The following is a 22,125-nucleotide window of genomic DNA, read 5'->3' on the forward strand; positions in this document are numbered from 1 at the left end:
ATAATAAATAGACTCTGCATTTTTAACTTGAAAATTACATTTAATATTAATGTATTTCGTTCAGATATTGTCGTTAAATTAGAATTTCTTGTATTTTTAACTAATATTCAATAATTAGCGAAAAATAGAATTACATACCTTGGTTTTATTTAAATTTTATTCATATGTTGCGCTTCGAAATAAGGTAAAATACGCTTATACAGTTACAGTATATTTATTACGAATAGGGATATATACACAGTGAGTTGATTTACCATTTGTGTATGAGTTTATCGACATTGGTATACAACCATCTTATGGCCGAATTAATTGAAGTGTTATTTTAGGTAACAAGAAGGATTCAATTTCTCAGTCAATTTCTTGAATTAAAGTAATTTGTCTTCAATTTTTAAATATTTTTTTAAGTTTAGGTATAAATAATAAATTCGTGTTGATTAATTAAATAAAGATAAGGATGTGAAAAACAATTAAAATATATAAAAGGATAGGAAATAATAACTTCTGGTTCGTACAATTGATATAAAACCCACGGTATCCACAAAAATTGTAATTCGAATAATTATATTTCATTTCTTCATATCCGACGTATTCGTCACAACAATTCTAACAATGTTACATGATCGGTACATTACGTAAAGTTAGTGTAAAAAAAACAACGATATGTCTACATATGTTCATTCGTTACAAACATTCTTCATGCTGTAATATATATTACAGTAGAGAAGTAATAAAAAAACATTGCAATTCATGTATAGCCGAGGGTTGTTGCAATTTTATCTATAGTATGATTGCGATTGTTATGAATATAATTATTTGTTACATAATCAATGATTTGGTTCGATTTTTTACCATAGATGTATTTCTCTGACATTTCAGGAGTTCTTTCTCTTCCTTTATGTATAACAGATTGGTTGAGTCATTGAATGATCTTTGTAATATTACCATTTTATGTACATCATACGCATACATGGAAATATTAAAGTTTGCTATATAATATTTTTCAAACATTTTTTAAAATTATTATGATAAGTGTACAAGACTTTTGTTATATAAGAAATCTTTGAGTTTAACGTTTATTTATCACGAATTAACGATTATGTTTCGGTGAATTTGTAAGAATAGGCAAAATATCTTTAGATTATTGACAGAGATATAAGGATTGGAAAAACTGGAATAAGTTGTAATTTTCATTAAATATTGAATAATCTCTGATATAGCTACTTGAGAAATTCAAAATTTTGTACTGATATTTGTCTTGATAAAATTACATAAAATACCTGTGATATTCTTCAAATGTCTTTATTCATAAGAAAATTATAAAATCCCAGAAAAATTTAAACAACCCTCGCAGCGTATATTACATAGATATGTATATATAAATTGTATATAAAATAGAACGCATTTAAATTTGCCATTCGTCGACGATGGTCGAGAATTTGGATTCCCAACGGACATGCTGAACATACGAATTTCTCTACTATTATACAAACATTAAGCTCGAGCCATGGCCATCGAATTTTTCGAGGTACTGCACTTTATGAGGTTCATAAGACATTATTCGCGTGTTACTCTTCATTTTTTAGATATTAATTGCATCCGAAACATAACATTTCGTGAAAACCAATGATTCTTATACTATCGTCAAATTTTCTAATTTTACTGCATCGAATGTAAAGAAATATAATCGACGAAGAAAGTAAAGAACACTCGTTAAGCGTAGATAACAATAACGCACAAAAACGAAGTAAAATTTTCGAAAGTAATATAGATAGTTCACAAACGCATTTCACGTGTTTCTTCATTCAAACATTATTCCATCTTCCTTTAGCACTTCGATAAAGTTCCATCATAATTACACGTGTACACACAAGTCATAACGCTCGAATTGTTTCGTCCCATTATTATTTTACCATATTTGCCTGGTGAACGATTTATAAATACCTTAGCTGTTGTAAATATCATTTTCATATGTGATCATAAAATCACTCTCTCGAGTAGCATGCGTTTTACGAACTATAATTATCTTGTAATATTGCATGGTGCGGCATTAAAAAGTATGTGTACATTTGTGCGATAACAGAATGTAGAAATTATTGTTTGAATTTTCCTCTTTTTGCTGTTTCATTTCGATTTTAATTTACATAACGCGAGATTAAGGTGAATTCCATTCGCATTTGAATAGGTCGATGTGCATCATGTATACGTACGTTTAATTTTCAGAGAGCTGTGTACCTTATCTTTTTGGATATTTCTTATTATAGGAGAAAATTGTTTACGGTAGTTATCGATGTAATTATTGCACGTGGAAGCACGAAGGTTATAAGTAATTTTTATCATTCTCTTGGAATAACTGAAGTCGTTTTTCAATATCAAAAATTATCTAACGAAGTTAAAATAGAACTTTAGGTTGCTGTCGCCGATTCGCAGGGTGACGAAAAATCAGTTTGGTATTCGTAAAACCGCGAGTACTTGTTTTATGAATTTTTACTATACAGGTTTCACGTATTATTTATTTACAACAAAACCAAAGTATTTAAGAACGAAGTTTAGCGAAACATTTTTAAAAACGAGTTACGTACTACTGTATATGAAATATATTTATGATCAAGAAAGGTATAAAATGAAACGAAATCGAACTTCCACTATTTGACGTAAGATTATTTTAATCAATAACAGGATGAAATAATAAAAGAAATGCCTGAATTCCGTCATGTAATTCGTTTGAACAGGCCAGTGTCGAAAATTTCGAAAGATATAAAGTGAAATTTGATGTTTTCAAGATATTTATGATAAATGCATGATACAACGGTATTCCCTTTTGGACGAGAATGTATGGATTTTGGCATAAGAATCTTTCACATTATCCCACGGATCGTACTATCGTTCATATTATAAATCTCTTATTCTTATGGCAATCCATACAACGTATTCACTGCTCAAAACAATGTTAGGATAATTTTATACAATGTACAGGCGATAGAATATCTCGTTTATGATATAAATTTCTATCGAAACAGATTGTGTTAAAAGTTCCGCGATTGGTTCCTTCAATTTAGAGTTTCATTAAAATTTTTATCAGATTTTATACTTTAGTTTCTTAATTTTCATCGAGTAACTTTATTACATTCTGCAGCTGCTTCGAGCAATGTTACGATACAAAAATTAAATGCTTGTTTATGTTTCATTGCACATTTCAATGACTAGGTATAATACGATCTTTTGACTAGCATTACCTAATGAGAAAAGTTAATAAAGTTCGTAATACATTTGCATTAAGTTTAAAAAATTCATTCTAAGGAGCACATAGTACTTATAAGTGTAATATTAAAGTTTTTCTCTTCAACCTTTTCCAACATCTTTTAATTCTCTAAGAAGGCACTATCAAATAATATCGATTAGACATAAATATATAAAATACATAAAAAATTCGGTAATTTTTAAAAAAAGTACATCATCATTTTGCTTCTTTTCTAAACTACGCTCTTTCTAATTTTTCTTTCAACAAGCAGGTACCATTCCAGGATACTTTCATGACCTAATAACGTTTATCCCAAATAATATCGATGAAATTTAGAGAAGCAAAATAAATTCGCATTAAAGGGAAGCGTTACGTCTTTAAAATCGTTTAATAAAGCAAAGGAAGAAAGAAAGAAATTCATTTGGTAAGTTTGACAATGTTCCTCGCGCGTGTCGATAGTACTATCCGTGTAAAAATCATAGGTTCATTGTAAAAAAAAAAAAAAAATACAAGCTTTTCGCGTGTTATCTATCACAAGCTGATGGTTTATTTCCATATCGTGTAAAATAGAGATTACTGTGTGAGTAAAAATACTGTTGAATCAATTTGGCTGATAATGATGCGTGCTTATCGCTATTTTACGGTTAATGATTAAACATTATGATCGTATAAACGAACGGTTACGATTGCCAACATTATCACTGACCAATTGAACGGTTCGGTTAATTAACCCGATCTCGAGACACTATTATCGCCTTTTACATTCTGTGACTGACTCACGAGGAATTTGTGTAATTTCTATGTTTCAGTAACACCGCGAACACGTCGTTGTTTCTCGAGGAATCATTATCCGGGTAAGCTAATATAAATAATACAATTCGAATAAACCAAAAAGGTCTTTGGTTAATCGCACTTCCGTGTTAGAAAATATATCGAATATTTTCTTCTCTATAGCTCAAAAAAACGATAACGCTAGCTTATAGATTATTTTTAGAAGCACCCTGTACGATTGAGAAGTCATCATTGCCACACGATTCATCGATCTTCGATATCTCTCTTTAGTTATCTCCCTTTTCTTTCAAACAATTCGCGAACAACCATATGAACTTGCGTTTCCTAGGATGAGAATTGCGAACGAATCGCCGCAGTCGAATGGTGTACCGCTTCGAGCTATAAACCTATAAGTTCTGTAATCGTTTCGTGATGATTTACGTTGCAAAAGAAGAAAAGGTTAAAAATTACAAGCTTCAAATCGTTGATATATATACAATTATAGTACATAACACACGTGATACATAAAATGTATCGCTAAAATTTCGATATTTTATTATTACTTGCTCATTTTTCTATTATTATCAAATTACTGCACTCGAATGCGTCTCGTTCGACTCACCAATCCCACGAATCTTCAAATATCGCTACATAACGTTTACCGCTGAAAAAAATATCGAATTTCTTTCCTCTCTGTTAAGTAATTTACGAAACGTTAAATAATAACTCGAAAGGCAGTGAATTCTACGAAGACAGTGTGAACAATTAATTCGTGACACGGTTATTGGATAAAACCTTCGACTAGTATTGCACGAATATCGATTAAACGCCGGCTAACAAAGTTCAGTATCAATAAAAACTATACCAATGCGCATTGATAATTTCATACCACAACCAATCGTCGGTCAATGCTAATTTACGCACGTAATATCGTACGCAAAGATCCATCCAAATTTGCCACCCTTACTCTCGACGTATTCATCGTTGCAATTTCTTTTGTTCTCTGGTTTTATACAATCCTCTATAAAATACAACACAGTACCGATAATTTGGCAAAGTTTCATCGAACGAATATCCTCGACCAATGACAAGCACCTCCGCGTTGCAACGCGTTACCGTCGCGACCAGCTAGATCGCGAGCGCAAACGAGATGATCTCGACAAAATCCAGCATCTTGCAAAATACAAATCAGTCGATCGTACACGATAAGCAGCAAATTCTATCCGTATGTATCGACAGCATCGCAGAGAACGCGTCCATTTCGATCGTCGGATCGATTCGGCTCGGACGTACGATCGAAACAGGTCATCCCGTCGCGTCGCTGAAGAGAAAATGTTCCGCGCGAGATTTCCGAGTTTCTGTATGCGTCACGGTTCGCTCCGACCTTCTTTGGTGAACCGAAACGATCGTTGGAAAAAAGATGGCCCGTCCAATCTCGTCGGGTCAAGCCTTTTGTTGCATCGTCGAGCGACAAGCTTCGGGGAGGGTTTTTTCTTAATCGAGGCTCGATCCGCGATATATCACTCACGATCTTTGCTCAGGTCCGATGGTAGCTCGCAGCTGGACGTGGCCGATGTCGTTGGTGATCGCGGCGACGGCGACAGATTCATCCTGGATGTAACCGGAAGCGACAAGCCGGCGGCACTCATCGCGACGTTCAGCGGTATCGTGATGAACGGCTGATTACTCTGCGTCGAGTTAACCGGGGCTACCGTGCCTGCGAAACAATGCCAAAAAACCTCTACTTGGGGAAACAGGAGGAAGGACGGGCACGCGTTACGCGTCGGGTAAACGTCTGTAGCAAGAGCAAGGTGCCGGTATCCATCTGGGTTTTCGTTTCGTTTCGTAACGCTCGGCTATCGGAAGGATGGCTGGATGTGTGTGTTTTTTTTTGGGGGGAGATCGATTCCAGGGGATGATCATGGTTTCTCACCTCCTTCTTGAGAGATTTGCACTGGCTGGCCGTTTTGCCCGATACCGAGTAGAACCCCCGGAGTCGGCGAGTAAATTACTGTCTGTGGCATCTGGTACATTATACCTGCACAGAATCACGGCCGTTTTCATGAGAAATGACACGATGATCGATTAGTCATTTTATGGCGAATAAATGTTTATCGATAACGATGTGATTCAACCCTTATCGTAGGCAATCTAGATTCCATTCTAGGCTGTTTAACGCGTTTACAAGTAAGCTTGAAGCTTCAATATTTCAAACTTTCTTGTAAATTTCGACGTGAAAATATTTAAAGAACGAAAGATGAAAACTCTGTTAAGAAACGGGCATCCGATTGGCCGCAATAGGGTTGATATTGGACTTAATGGGTGGACGAGTAATTAGAATTAGTAAATGGACGTTTCTAAATGTACAGTTAACGATCTTTGGCATCACATACTTTTCTTTGCTAAAGTTTAGGAAGAGGAAGAGAACGGAGCGAGGCGGTATAACGGATTCACTCATAACCGTCTGCTTTTTGGGTTTCTTTCACTACTTAAATCGATCGGTCGTAGGTCGAAAACACCGCTAAAAATATATATTTACGTAATCGACGTGATACGAAGGATGATATAAAGCAATGACATAATCATTAATATGACATAAAACAGAGATGCGCGCAAAACGTTATTAGATTTTTAGAAATACAGATTAATAAACTTTTATATTCGGCATCTGTCTCTTCCGTATTTTACAATTACTCGTTTGAAAATCTTCAGATATCTTGTGAAAACACCACTTATATTAAAATAAACTGTAAAGTCTAATAAACTGTGTATCAAGAAAACTAATACAAGAACTGTTTCAGAGGAAATTCGATGAAGCATCAACAGAGAGTAATGTTCACTCTGAAATAGTAAAATTGTGTAATTGGACCTGGTTCTTCTTATCTATTCAAATATCTGCGCTTTATTATACAGTAATCATTCTTATTTCATACATCGATAGATAAATATATTATAATTTATCTTCTGTCGATGTTCCATCGAAATCTATCTTTATCCTTTATTTTGGATCAACTAATCGGTCGATAATTTTATCCAAAGTAATAAATGAAAGCATAGAATTTAGCAAAATCATCGGAACGGCGAAGAAGCGAATGAAAATCATAAAAGAGAAAGAAGCTTGAAGGGACGATCGAGTTTCGATCGGAGGGTAAAAGATCGGCGGGACGCGGATCGTGCCGGTCGGAGATACGAACGCGTGGCGAGTTATCAAAATTCCGGCGGGGAGACTGTTTGTGCCGCGGGGAACAATGGAAAGGCGAAAAAAAACGTACGTCATGCGATCGGTAAGTCGGATGGCATCCACTCCATATATTAGCATCGATATTTATGTGTACACCTGCATCGGAGCGCGGCTTTCGACCGGATCTTACTTCCCAGTTAGGCAGCGCGTCGTTGTCTTAGTTTGGTCATCGCGGCCCGTACAACTCCTTATGTACTCCCCTACACGGATAACCTCGTCATCGCTCGCACACTTTTCGCATTTTAAGTGTCCTCTTTCCTTTATCTTCTCCCTCTCTTTTCCCCTCTTTTCTCGCTCGCTCACACGCGATCGCGCGCGCGTACGCATCATATACGTTTTACCTCTTCTGTGATACCATTCTCTCGTTCTCCGACGTTTCTCTCCTCTCCTCTCCGCCAAACTCTCCTCTCCTTCTCTCTCTCTCTCTCTCTCTCTCTTCGTTCTATCCGTATCTATCCCTTTCTCTGTCTACCGACCTACCTGACTGATTGGATTGTACACGTTTGCCTTTGCTCGACTACCTACGGCCTGGCTCTAACGATTTTCCACGCCACGGCTTTTACCGCTTGCTACTTAGTCCGCGACTCGCGACTCCTGCTACGCCCACGGGGAAATTCGTTAATTACTCGCCACGTATGCGCAGCTGTACGATTGTCTTTCGTACTCGGCGTGGCACGGGCCGAGAATCGCGGAACGGACAGGTGAAATTGTTCTAGCACGACGGAAGGGAGGAAACCACGCTTGGGAAGCATCCACGTTCGACTAGACAGCCACTACTTGGATGGAAAAGTTGGCGAGGATACTCCACGTACGGAACTTTTGTCGTTAATAAATCCTTTATTCGAGAGCATACATGGTGTTCTGTGTAAATTGTCTTTAGTTCCTTCTGAAAATGTACGACGGGAAAAGTTTCATTCGCTTGGGACGGAAATACGCAGGATGTTTCTAGGTAGATAGTTTTTGGTATGTACGTTTACCTGAGTGATTTTTCGAGAGATCCTTTGACACAGGAGAATCGCCATCGCTGGTGTCTCCGTCGCTTTCGTTCGCGCAAACGTCCGATCTAGGTGAAGTGCCGTCTTCCTGGAACAATGAAACGAAATTTGTTGGTACGAATGGTGTACGTACACTGATCGTATTTGAAATAAAAAAACTCGTCGTTCACGAGTCCCGAAGATAATTCTGGTTAATTCGTGCGAAGATAAAATCGATGAGAGAATAACAAATGGGAAGAGAAAAAAAGTCAGAAGCCAGCGTGAATCAGATTTTAATTTTGTTTGCATACATTAAAGTTCTCAAGAACGTGTCGCCCTGCTACAAAATTTATGAATCATCGTTACAAGGCTCTTGCCTCGTTCTACAAACCACTACTCCTAGAATTCTGCCTACAATTCATATGCCTAACATAGGATGTACCTGCAATTAACCGACGCAAATTAATTAAAAAACCCGACATTCTTCTCCTTGCCCAACGTTCGAAACTTCAATCACAGTAAACGAACGAAAATCAAAGTTGAACCATCGTCAGGATCGATCGTTTCATCGACCGGTACCGGGCAAAGCTTCGCGACAACGTCGTGAAAACGATATCACGATGACGTACGATCTGTATCAGGTCCGTAAATTCCGGATACCTAACGAGCGATGCGGCGACAAGCAGAAAACAAGCCAGAAGAGAGGAGAAGCATCTCGGCTCGATTCGTAGCCTGTAAATCGTAGATAACGCCTCTGTAATAATATCGGTGAGCCAATCAAACGGGCAACTAACCAATCAATCAAGTGGAGCCTACCAAGCAACTAAGCAACCAACGAAACAACCAACGAACCAACTTACCTACCTACCTACCTAGCAGGGAGAGATGCGCGAGCTTGTTCGCGCGCCTTATATGGCCATCCGCGCGGCCTCAGCTCGTACCGCGCTTCCACGGCAGATTCTCACAAATTTACGCAGGACTACGGTTTCCCCGGGTGACTTTCTCTCCCCCGGTCATACCGCCACCACCGACGGATAGCTTTTTTTCCCTAGGCTTAACCGTTTGTGCGCTGAACCTGTGCGTTTTATACATGCATTTCGACTCGTTCGTTAGGACGCATGTGTGTATACACGTGTCGACCGACGGTCGCGTTCGAGAGAAAGCAAATCGACCAGTCGAGAGTAAGGAACCGATGCTCTTCGAGAGAATTAGGAAATGCCCGTCTTTCGACTGCCAGGGAACCATCGATTTGGCCAACTGTTCCGTTCGTGGTTGCTTCTTTCGTTGTGGAAGATTGTCTCGACGATTTCGTATTATAGTAGAATTCCAGTTAGAATCTTGGTTCCTGGACTACCGAATTCTCGTTCGTACGAATCTGCATACTTTAGTTTGTGAATTACCGTCCTCCTGAATCCGATTGAATCTGCTTAGTTTGGTTCATGAGCTTTTCCGAGTTACGTGCATTTATTTGAGAACGTGAATTCTTATTATTATTAATGTCGGAAGTTGGAAGAAATCTCAGGCAATGGGAAGCATCGATGAATTCCATGTTTTTCGCCTGAGCTCGGACAAATCGGGTTTTACCGTAGCCATAGGAATAGAAGTTTTTATTAACGCTTTCGTCACGATGTCGTTGATCAGCTGTATTTCTTTTTGGTTAATCTTAAGTCAGTAGTAAATTTGTACTACGGTAGAGTGTACTACATGAAACGATTTAGTGATACTGATTTCAAGTACGAATTTGCCATGGATGTTCGTGTAGTTTGGATGATTTAAAATGTCGAAAATAATTCGGGTTAATCGAAGTACTGTACTTTCGAATCGCTAACTGATCGAGCAACTCGATCACGTCCGTTGTTTTCTAGAAGAAAACTGATATACCAAAGAAATAGATGTTTCCCAGAAACGTATACGGTGAAAAAAATGAAACGTCCTTTAGCCTCGGAAAAATAAGGAGCAAAGAAAGGGATCTCGAGTGCGCTGTAAGGGTTCAACATTCCAAAAATAGTTGAAACCGAGTCAATTAATTAGACTGCTCCACTTTCCAACCAGTCATTCACCAAAGACTTCAATTATGTCTGCGGTGAGATATATCATTTATCACTTACGAGTAGCAAAATCGAAGCTCAAAAAGCGTCTTTAAAAAATAACAAACTTTATCTTCAAAAGCCACTTATTAATAAAAAAAAAAAAAAAAGAAACAAAGCATATTTACAATTTAATATGAACGTACGTATAAAACTCGAAAAGTTGTCTAAAGTACTCGAATCATCGATCGAACAGCTCGCAATTGTCCTTTCGATCGACGTCGAAGCTAAAACACTCTGACGCAAAAATTCGAGAGTCAAATCACATTCCATGCATGAAACACGGAAGCTAAGAGAGTGTCTCAACTTCCGTGAAGCGTCAAATCGCTCTTAAGTCGTAAGCTCGGAAGGCTGGTGGCCGTGGTTTCGTGACGGTTCGTGGAGGATTTCCAAAAGTGCCGGGAGGGCTGGTTTCGCGACCCTCGTCCGCGTGCAGCAGGCGTTGTGTCGACGATCACTTCCGAGTCGTATTTGTACCCCCCATTACCACGGGTGTGTATAGAAGGCGCGACAAAAACCGGCATTCCTGATTCTTAAGTTGGACTCTATATAAGTATCTGCCATCGCGAACATTGCCTGTATATGGCGACAACCAGGCTTTGACAAAGGTGACCGTATATGGTATTCTGCTTCCACCTTCCATACCTTCTCTCTCTTTTTCTCCCTCTTTCTTGCTCTCTCCCTCTCTTCCCCCGCCTTCTTTCTCTTTTCCCTTCCATCCGATTACTCCCCACCTGTTTCTGCCCTTCTCTTTTTCGCCCTGCCAGCCACCAGGAGAGCCGCCTGTTGTCTTCGTCGTTTCCTCGTGGCCGCGATCCACCAGGGTGCCCTCTTAGCGAAATGCATCATAATCGTTAAGTCGTTAGATCGTAAATCGTGGCTTCGAACCCCCGCCGTAAACGTGCCCCACCGTATCAAACCACCGTCAAGGGAGAGAGCTTTTCAACGTTCCTTTTTCTTTTCTTTTTTTCTTTTTCATTGTCATTACGGTGGACAAAGTTTCGATCCGGTTTCTTTTACGTACTAATGGGGTGTTTAGCGCATCCTAGCTTTTTGCGTCTCTTTTTATTTATTAGCTTAGCGTTTATTCGCGCAGGCTTGCAGAAATATCGTCTTCGACTCTTTCAGACTTGTTACATTCAACATCCAAGATGTTTTTTTTTTTCTTTTTCTTAATCCTTATATGGAAATTTTTGGGTGGAAGATTGTTTCGAGTCCGAGAAAGGGATGTGAAAGACGAAAGAGAATATCATCTTTCACCTTAAGAGAATTAATTCGCGTTTTCTTTATTTTTCTTTTGAAACTACGTTGGGACATTTGTGTCTGAAAGAGTCAAACATTAAAGCAATTTATAGGAAAGTTCAGGAGACACGATTTTGAAAAAGAATCGTTAAATTTGAATAATCCGTGCGTATCGAGAAGCAGACCTACCTTGTGAGTTATGTTGAAGGGATGATTGGCAAAATGGAATACTGTTGATCGGTGTCTTATTCTCAAGCGGATCGGAATATTCTTTCTTTACAATAATGATCGCAACGTAGATAGAATTATTATTTAATCTTGTATAATTTAACGCATCTCGTTGGTTCTAATTCTTAACATAACTGTTTTTCCTCTCCATTATCTATCGCATCGAGGGCTGATTATCGTTCTTCGATAATTACATGTACGAAATTTTACGTCAATTCTTTAAAAGAGGGAAAATAAAAATCGTCTTAAAGAGTAACAGGAGTCTTATCGCGTTAAGAATTGTTCTTCATCCGTTTACGAATGATACCGCTGTTTTCTACGTTATTTACAAAACAAAAGTGAAGTGGTTTTTCAAACTACATAAGACAACAAGTACCATTAAGTTAAATGTAGCAACTCGTTTAGGCTAATCGCGAGAATTATATTCACGCACAGACGAAAAGTAAAAAAGCGTCGATACGATCTCGTCGATAAAGCAACAACAAAATCCGACATAAAATTAATATAAACAAACACATTATTAAAATGTCTCACTTGTTCGTTCTTTGTTTAAATAACAATGCCGCTAATCGCAAGAAATCAAGTTAAAAGTGGTTCGATCGTGTTAATACCTCTCTTTCATCGAGGCTAGTTTCTTTAATCATCTCGACGCAACTAGTTTAACGTTTCACGCGAAACTATTACCTAATCGTACAGAAATTCCTTTCTTTCGTTTTGTACGTTTCTTCATCGTCTTCGTGATCGTTATCAACGTGGTGATCCGCGCGGCAAACAGGATGTAGAATAAAAGGTACGAATTATGTATCAAATGGTCGATCGAACGGTATCTTCGCTAAAACAGGCGGGTTTTTTTTTTATACCTACCTGTTCGCAAACGACTGGCACCTTGTGCCAATAATTGTTGGCATTCGTGTGTATATCGGTTAACTGTATCGTTTGACGAAACGACGACCAACACTGTCATGGGACCGTATTATTAAGCGAAACAATATAATACGTACGTGTAATATAAATATTATCACAGTATTTTACAGTACACTATTTACACATGTGATACATAAAAACTAAGGCACGCCAGCCGTACATTTCGTGATTACCGTGTTGTGTTCAGGATTATCGTATAATCGTAAAGTTAATTATATTATTTGTACTTTGTGCGTCGACGGGAGAGACCACGGATAAATTACATTTCTATTCGGATTTGCGATTTTTCTTTCTTTTTTTCTTCTTTTTTTTTCCTTTCTTTTTTCTCATCCATATTTTTTTCTTCTCACGTTTAATCTCCCTTACTTTTGCGCCTGCACGTAATGCTCTCGTGTGCTTATTCGCTTTCTTTCGCGTTTTCACCTTCCTTTCTTCCGACGTATAAACGTTTATCTATTTTACCTATCTACCCTCTATATTTATATATTTTTATATATATCTATATGTATCTGTTCTTCTTTTTTTTTCCAAAAATATTTTAAGCGATACAAAAAAAAAAAAAAAAAAAAAAGAGAGAAGAAGAGAAAACAACACACCACACGTACACACACACGTAAACATGCATATTGTGTGAAGAGGGAGGAGAATCGAGGTTTTCTCTACTTGTAGAAGAAACTTAAGGGAAAGGGAAACGGAAGAGGGGAGAAATGGAGAACAGGCGGGGCTCGCCTGGGAATTTAAATTAACAAGGTATTTTAAATACTAGCTACTTAATCTACGAAAGAGAAAAAAAAAACAAACAAATACTACACATGCCACTTTCAGTACAAACACATTACGGAACAATGTACGATGCACACAACAATATCTATATATATATATATATATATGTATGTATATATATAGATATATATACACATGTATATATGATGTATATATATACATATATATATATATTCAATGCGCAACAATGCCAAGCGTGCACCGCCGGGTCTACTGGCTCGGACTCGCACCCACGTACTACGATTTCTCGGTTTCTTCGTTGGCTTTTTTTTTGCGTTTCGTCCCGGGGAACGAAAGGCGAAACGTCTCGACCCGAACGACATGAGTATTTGAAAAAAATAATGGATGCCTCGATAAGGATATTTGATGGGAGGGGGGAAAAAAAGGGAACGCTCGGACGATTCGATTTTTCCTTTGATTCCGGCCTCGCCAAATCCCACCAACTACTAGGTACGATGTTTGTTACAATATAAAAGTACGATCGAGCGATTTGGAACTGAAGGGAGCCAGCGAAACGCTAATTGGGAATCGTACTTTCTACGATGGTTTTTCTACGCCGGTAAAACGGATACCACTGCTCGAAACAATTAAGAGAATACGGCCATTCTCGGTTATGCGTTCGAATAAATCGAATGTCGAGGATGAAATAACGATACTCGTGATCATTGTTAAACTCATTCTCCGAGTTTTGTAACGTTTGACTCCGTTTGCGAGAGGATTGTGATCCGAATGGACGATTCTTTAATTACTTTGGAGCAGATCGTTAAATACTATCGACATCGTTAAATACTATCACGGAGTTAAATACGAATGATGGAAATTTATTTTTCGATTGTCAAATCACGGTTCGCCTCAGTTCCATTTGATTCTCGTTGCTCGACAACGATCGATCAACTTACAACGTATATACAGATCTTTAAATAAATAAGAGAGATTCTATCGTTGTAAAAGATATAAATACGATCAAAATAGAAAGAAGAGAAGATGATATATATATATATATACGTATATATATATATATAATACACGGCTCCTCGAGTAATTCATCACATGAGTTACTATCCTAAGTGCACGATTAAGAACTGCCTCTCCATTCTCGTTTCGATAAACGAAAATTTCCATCGATACGTGTCTTTCTATGAGTTTCGTTCGTTTCGCAAAGAAGTACGATTCGAGCGAACCACGTATCGTAGAAAAAAGTCTTTGGACTTTGATTAACGTATAGATCCAGCCATTAAAATTGTCTGTTTTCTGAATTTCCTAATGCCTTACTCTTTAATCTCGTTTTCGTATCACCAGCATCATAAAAAAGAAAAACGAAAATGATTGTAGCTGAAGTTTTCATCCGTTTCTAGCATTTCGAACATCTCTGTCGAGATCGTTGTCTTTTTATGAATCGGTCTTTTACGGTCTTCAAATCGCGAAACAAGCGAAATTATCAAATTCACGCAAATTACAAAATATCTTACTCGATACTTAATTATTAAAATTATAGAGCGATCCTTCGCTCTATCGATATTATAATGGATATTTCTATAAAACTATGTATCAATCAACGTATTTATAAAAATCGTAAATTCCATGATTTCGATTGTTTCTTTAAACTCGAACTGTCGGGAGCAAGAGGACGGTCGATTTCGGATCGTCGGAAAAATTCATCGATCATCTTCGTCGTTGTTCACTGGGGTAGATTAAAACAACGTGGACGTAAATCTCGTATACATTTACAGTACGCGTCGACTGGACTAGATTTATACGTTGGAAACGGAACACCGTACGTTTTCTTGCGCTCCGATCGGTTTTCATTGAAAACACCATCACACGCCTCGGTTAACGACAAGCGTCGCTCGATCACGATTGATTTCCAAGAATATGTCGCGTCGATCAATCGCGGGACTCATAACAAAACCGACTCTTGTAAAATCTTTCGATCTTTTAGACAATAATGTTACATTTCTAGTAACCAGCTACGTTCGCATTATGATGGAGTCGATGTTATAAAAAATGATCTAAAAAGTGATCGTGACTTGTCATCGAATGAAAATTAACCGGTTCTATAAAAGCTTTTATCGCATAGTCCACAACGTTATAATTTTATTGAATATCATCAGCGAGTATTACTGGTAGGCTCATAGAATGATTTATATAGCAAAAGTGAAATGTATCGACCAGAAATTACGAATGTTAAACTATTCTTTTGCTTTCCCGGAGAGAGCTATACGCGTGGACAAGGGTTGTTTTTATTACGAGCCCTTAAATTTGTTAAACTTGAAGAAAGCACTGCTCCCTGAGCCTATCAATATAACACGTTTATTATACCTTGAAACAACGAATAATAATAATCGAACGGTAACAGTTCTTAATGTATTAAGTACCGAAAAGCTGCTATTTTAAGTACTGTTCGACCCTATCCTGAGGATGACAGGTGTCCTTAGAAGCCTTCTACTTGCGATACCGAGTCGAAAGAAGAGTTAATTGCCTGAAACTCTTCCCAGCGAGCCAGCCGTGGCAAAACATCGTTCTGATTGTCGTTAACAACTGTACTAGGATCTCGAAGCGCGCGCGCGAGCGCACGTTACCATAAGTAGTCTCGATTTTACCTCGTCGACTGATTTGGTTAAATCTTTTTAGTGCACCTGGCACGCAATTATGCGAGCTATTTTCTCGCTGTTAGCGTTCTACTCGGTCGTTTCATAAGCCTTCGCATTGACGTATCACGAGAAGCGGATTTGTCGAGAGATTTATCGATAAATTAATTCAGAAACGACGGGAAATTATGCAAATATATTTATAATAAACCGGCATACCGAATGCACGGAAAATCGATGATTTCATTGATATAAAGATTTATTTGAATTGGAAAAGAGAAAGATTTATGAAACCACCTGATAGAGACGTTTAATTTCGTTTCAAGCTTTTGCCAAGAAAATAGTTAATAACTTGCAATCGATATTAAATTATATAGAAAATTATTTCATATAGAAGATCGAATACGTTAAACACGATCGTAACATCGAGTCAACTTTTCTAATTGTTAGTCCGGCTACGATCTTCGAAATTTTTAAATTTCGAATTTCAATAAACTTTTACAAATAAAAACGTTCTTAGAGGGAATCTTCGTATAAAATTAAAACGAGAGTCATCGCGTAAATATCAATAAACATTCTTTCATATTTTTCTCAAACTTAAACAATTCTGAAAGATAGGAAAATACTATCGATGATCCAAATGACGTAGCAGGGTTTTAATCAAACGAAACTTCACTTCCTTGAGATTTACGTCAAATTAAGCGTGAACGTGCCGGGTGTTCGGCATATTAATCTCTAGGATCGTAACTAACGTCATTCGCGCTTCGTACGAGATGCTACTCTCCTCCCTACACGCACACACACACGAAAAGAAAATAACCGTACTTTCATTGACACCGGATGTGATGCGCCTCATCGAGAATTTCGATATTCATCGTCCGGAAAAGAAAGTCGGATGTCGTCCGGAACTTCCTTCGTCACGCTGATTCGTTATTCAGCTTGCAAACGACGTACGATTTTACGTCCATCGAACGACGCGTTCTCGATATAACGAAGCATAACACAACATAATAAATCCACCGTAACGATAATACGTCTATTCTTTAAAACGCCTCGAAAAACGATCAAAGCACCGTGGAAAGAAAAGTTTAACGCGTTCCCGCGCACCTAACTTGAACGCGATGCACTCGCACCATGGACGGAATTGCAGCGACGCCGAGGCGTCTGTTCGAGGAGCCCTTTGCCGCCGTGAAAAGTAACTAGGAAACAGAAGAGAAGCTTCAAGAAACCTAGCAAGCATTTCTACAGGCTCGAAGCACGGATCGTTGAAAGAAAGACCAGAACCGGGTTTTATTCTTCACCGATCCTGCTTCTTGCTAATGAAATCGCTAGAACGATTAAGTTCCCCCATGGGATCCAGTTGAGCTGTATAACGAAACCATTCGAGCCTATATACAGAAAACACGATAATCTTCGTGTTGTTCAAACCTACTGTCGTTCAACCAATTTACATCCATCTGCAAAATCTACGTATCTACCGCAACATCGAGTAAATCTCGTAGCGCGTATCGCGCGAACACGGAGCGGCCGTTCGAAGTCGACAATTGTCAGAGTCAATCGACGGCAGACGTCGTGCGCGATAAGCGTACGCGGATAATTGCGGTTACGCCGGTGGTTCGTGACGGCGACGATAGTCTTCTAACTCCGCGGACACCGACTCTTATCGAGCATCTCCTCTCTATATCCACGGACGCGTTCAACCTCACGTTCTTTTCTCCCTGTACCTCTTCCCTGTCTCGATATTCCGTAGTCATTGATCATGGACGATCATACGCGAATCGAACACGGTAGCCAGCGATGGATACAACGGATGCAACTGACGACGTGACGAATGCAACTGGCGATGTAACAGATGCGAGTGTGCGATGCATCGGACACGGACAGCTGGTAAGAGTCGGAGGACAAGCGATAGTTTCAAGTACTAACTAGGGTAGTACTACCGTTGGGGATGCGAATGCGACATGTGAGGATGGTAGGCGGCGTGATGGGGTGGCAGAGGCGAGGGACAGGACTGTTGATAGGGACCACCGGCTAACATGGGCCCAGGACTGGAACAGGGTACCAGGTGCGAGCTCGGCGAGGCCGCGTGTGCATGCGCAATCAAGTGCGCGTGCTGCGCGTGCGAGGGTGGCGCGTGCTGCGAACCCGGCGGCGGTGGCGGCGGCGGGGGTGGCGGATGGCCAGGAGGCCCTCCGGTCGGTCCGCCACCAGGATAACCGCCGTGCAGCGAGCCACCGTGCGGCGAGCCATACACCAGTTGCCTTACTTTCTGCTCGTCGTCGGCTATGTTGTAGGTCAGTTCGGTCTCCTCGAACCCGGTCGCGGACATCCTCTGGTCGCCGGAGGAACCGGAGGCGGGAGGGTCCGGGCTGTTCAGACAGGTCTGGATCAACGCCTTCCCGGCCTCGCTCGTTATCATCGGCTGCAGCTTTCGTGTCGCGAACGTGTACACATGCCCGGTCTCGCTGGCTACCAGCAACATCACCTGTGTACCTGTCAGTGTCGACAGCTCGTACGCCTGCAACCAGAGATAACGATTAATTAGGGATGTCCCGGGCTCCTTCTTCGGATCGTATTAACGACGCTTCGCTCCAGATTTTTCCTTCTTTTTACACTTTTATCCCCCGTCTTTTCGGACTTTGGTTTTTGTCTCTTTTCATTGATCGAATACTGGTTTTTAAGCGTTTTTAAGCGAGATGGATTTTAATCGAAGAAAAGTTTTTTCAGGAAATTGAAGAACGATAGAAGGGTATAACAATGAGACACTTGTGTTTCCCGTTCGATGGAACTGCAAGTTTGATGATCGAATGTATCGTAAATTTAACTCGCTGCATTGCAAATTCATATCGTAATTAATTAAGATAGTATCTATCTAAAGAATCAAAGTACGGATGTAAATAAAGTAGCAAACTTAGATTCTCGAGTAACAAAAGCAATGTTTTCCATTCGACTCTTAAACGATCAACGTATATTACAAATACTCGCTACTCAGCGATCTTTATAGAGCGGTGTTATGCAAATTATCACCGCCTGCATAATCATTAATATACAATTCTTTTAAGTAATTAAGCGAACACACACGAATAAAAAAACGATATGCGCACTCAACGCTTTATGTTCGAGAGATTATACCTTGTAATGACATAATAATTATCAAGGTTTACCGAAGCGTTTACTAGCGTGGTGCGGATGGAATTCTTTCTTTTTGTAGGGAAAACTGACAGCCCGCCATTGTATATTTCAGTTGAATCTAAATTATAAAAATTCAGCCTACTAATAAGAAACCTACCGGTCGAGGGGGAACAACGCAACCATACCATAAAAATACGTGGAACGTTATGAAATCGTTGTCTTTAACTTAGATCAGAATGTTGCTGCGTGTCGATTATCGATTTTCATATGTGTAACGCAAAATTCTATATTTTTTATCTAGAATACAATGATAATGCGATTACGTGATTAATTTGCAGCATGCAAGATCCAGAGATTTACAATTTTTGTATTTATTTTGCGATTTATTTTTCAATTACTTTCTGTATATTAGTGATTGATAAATCATTGAAAAAAATGTAAATATTATCATTATAATGTAAATATCGTACAGATAGAAAATACATACATTAAAAACTTAAGAAAAATATCTGATTCGGTGCGTTAAAATTGTATATTTTAGCGTTTTAAGAACTGTTAGAAATTGGAAACTTTTTTTTTAGCAATACGTAATTCTTTTAACACTGCCTACGAATTTAGCCTAATATTTAAATTCGTACTTTCTCTTACATAATGCCCCTGTTTATTTTAAGTTTAACGTAAGTTTCCAGTTTTCCAATAATGTTATAAAGCAGTTATGTCAGTTTCGTGTCAAAACATAGCTAATTATAGAGATCCGTCTTTAGAAAAGGGGAACAATCTATCTTTGGTTTTCTATATTTGTATGAAAGATGCAATTTGCCTTAGGTTCTTCTACGGATTTAGCTACTCCGCCGTTTGGATCAGATAAACAACTGTAACATGATTAAATTAATGTTAAATTAAAAAAGTCTGACTTAAAAAAAACAACTAGATTATTTTCAGATTATTTGCTCGAGGAACACGTTGTTAATAAAAAGTTTATAATTATAGCGAGCGATAAAAGGTAAACAAAAATAGATACGTCATTTTCGAGAAATTAAAATAATGCGCTTTTTAGACGAAAGATTAAGTTTGACGTGACAAGACGTAAAAGCAATTTTTACGATATTTTGTAGTGGCTACAACGCGTTCGTTACCTGAAATATAAAATACAACGTTAATGTCAATATAGATGCGCAACCGTTTACAGAATAGATTCTGTTGTGTACGAAGCTTTAACAAAAAGAAAAAGGCACACATAAATTTTCTGACGGACGTGTAACTTAATCGTGTAATTTATAACTTTAAACGTATATTTATTTACTGATTATCGTTAAACGACCTCGCTAACTATTTTTATGTAAATTATATATAATTAAGATTAGAGAACTAAGAAATATGTACGGTCGATTCGTAAAAAGAGTCATATAACAAGTGCTCATCACAGAATCATATCGTAAAATCACGACTAATGTACTATAGCTTTCTTGGGCGTATTTTGATACTAAACTACCAAAACAGTCAAGATGATCAATTAGTAATCTTTCGTAGTAATTTCATAGATTACAACGCTACATTTCTAGGGATTTTTTTATGATTTTTTGTAATGCATTATGTATTCTTTCATATACCATATGACTTTCTTATTTTACCATTTTCATCTTTCTGATACAAATTATATACTTTTGTAGTCAGTAGTTCTAACGGTAATCCAAAATACACGATTAAGTTACTGGCGTACAAATATATACGACAGCGAAAGCACAGTTGTCACTCATAAATCGCGCGCTCGCTAAACTCATCGGCTTACGTTTGATTTGCGCAATACGCGCAACCACACAACCATAATACACTATTTACATTTGCTATTTGTGTCATGTACTTTCTTATCTCTAATCTCTCGTCAATTTTGAATGCACTTAAACACCATGTTTGATATAGGATTCAATGATCACACGAAAAGAAACGATCGATCGTGACGATCGATCATCGATACCCGACGGATTCAACACACTGTTTTTGCGACAACCGTTTTAATTAACGAGAGAAATAAGGTCGACAGGTTTGTCGGATACGAACCTTCTTCATGATTCCGGTTTTCCTCTTCGAGAAGGTGGTATACCTCCGTAGTTTATTGTCGATGTACTCCATTTTAATCTTGACCCGTCCTTTGGTCTTCTTACCGTTCGAGGGGGGTGACTTTTTCGGCTGGCCCAAACTCGTAAATGACTCCTCGAGATTATCGGGGACACAGTCTGTGGACATTGACATGGCCTGCTGTTGCGAAAGTGCCTGCCGTGCGTTACTGTCATCGTAACAGACGTCCGAAGTGGTCCTCTTGATACCCCTCTGTACAGATCCCACGCCGGCATTCGGTGCGCCTGCAGCGGCCGCCGCTGCCATCATGGTGGCGCCACCGCGGCTTATTTGAGAAGTTGTAAGTTGGGAGGTGGACGGTCGGCCGTACATTTCCGAGCCAGCGTCGCTGCCTATCATCCCCATGCTGTAGCCAAGACTTGCGTACCGACTATCTCTTCCGCCGCTAGGGTTGTCCATTACGGACTCGCGCACATTTATTCCCTTTCCCTCGGCCCTTCTCCGCCACGGAATCGCGAAAACTCGGCGCAATGTTTCCCACGTGATCAACCATCTAGAGGAACACGGGACAACAACGCGCACTGTACGAGCGCTCCCCGCGAACTGAATGCGCGCAGAGTATCGTAACTTGACCTACGTGCTAGCGCGGTGCCTTCGTGCGTTCCTGCGCAGCTGCTACCCCCACCACGCGCCACGCACGCAATAAAAAACTAGTCCACTCGATCGAGATAGAGTTACCTGGACGAAGATCTTTAAAAATTTCTTCGTAGAAAAATTAACGGATCAACTGTGGTCCTTGATCTGGCGTTAAATCGGTTTTGCGCGAATTTGATATCCCAAA

At 38.9% G+C, this 22,125-nt stretch overlaps 1 protein-coding gene across 2 annotated transcripts; it reads right to left on the bottom strand.

Annotated features, from left to right (window-relative positions):
• Positions 1 to 544: 544 nt before the first annotated feature.
• Positions 545 to 22,034, bottom strand: LOC117208834 (serum response factor homolog). Of its 2 annotated transcripts, XM_033450236.1 has the most exons (5): positions 21,267 to 22,034; positions 18,343 to 18,594; positions 8,228 to 8,333; positions 5,943 to 6,047; positions 545 to 5,726 (listed from the first exon to the last, which is right to left on the bottom strand). In XM_033450236.1, exons 1-5 carry the CDS (start codon positions 21,741 to 21,743, stop codon positions 5,530 to 5,532), a joined length of 1,137 nt encoding a protein of 378 aa, XP_033306127.1. In that variant the 5' UTR covers positions 21,744 to 22,034; the 3' UTR covers positions 545 to 5,529. The 2 variants fall into 2 exon arrangements, with proteins under 2 accessions (XP_033306127.1, XP_033306128.1); XM_033450237.1 differs by lacking the exons at positions 545 to 5,726; positions 5,943 to 6,047 and adding an exon at positions 7,137 to 8,136.
• Positions 22,035 to 22,125: the final 91 nt, after the last annotated feature.

Source organism: Bombus bifarius, unplaced genomic scaffold (assembly GCF_011952205.1).
Source record: "Bombus bifarius isolate JDL3187 unplaced genomic scaffold, Bbif_JDL3187 scf7180000008162, whole genome shotgun sequence".
Lineage (NCBI taxonomy): Eukaryota > Metazoa > Arthropoda > Insecta > Hymenoptera > Apidae > Bombus > Bombus bifarius.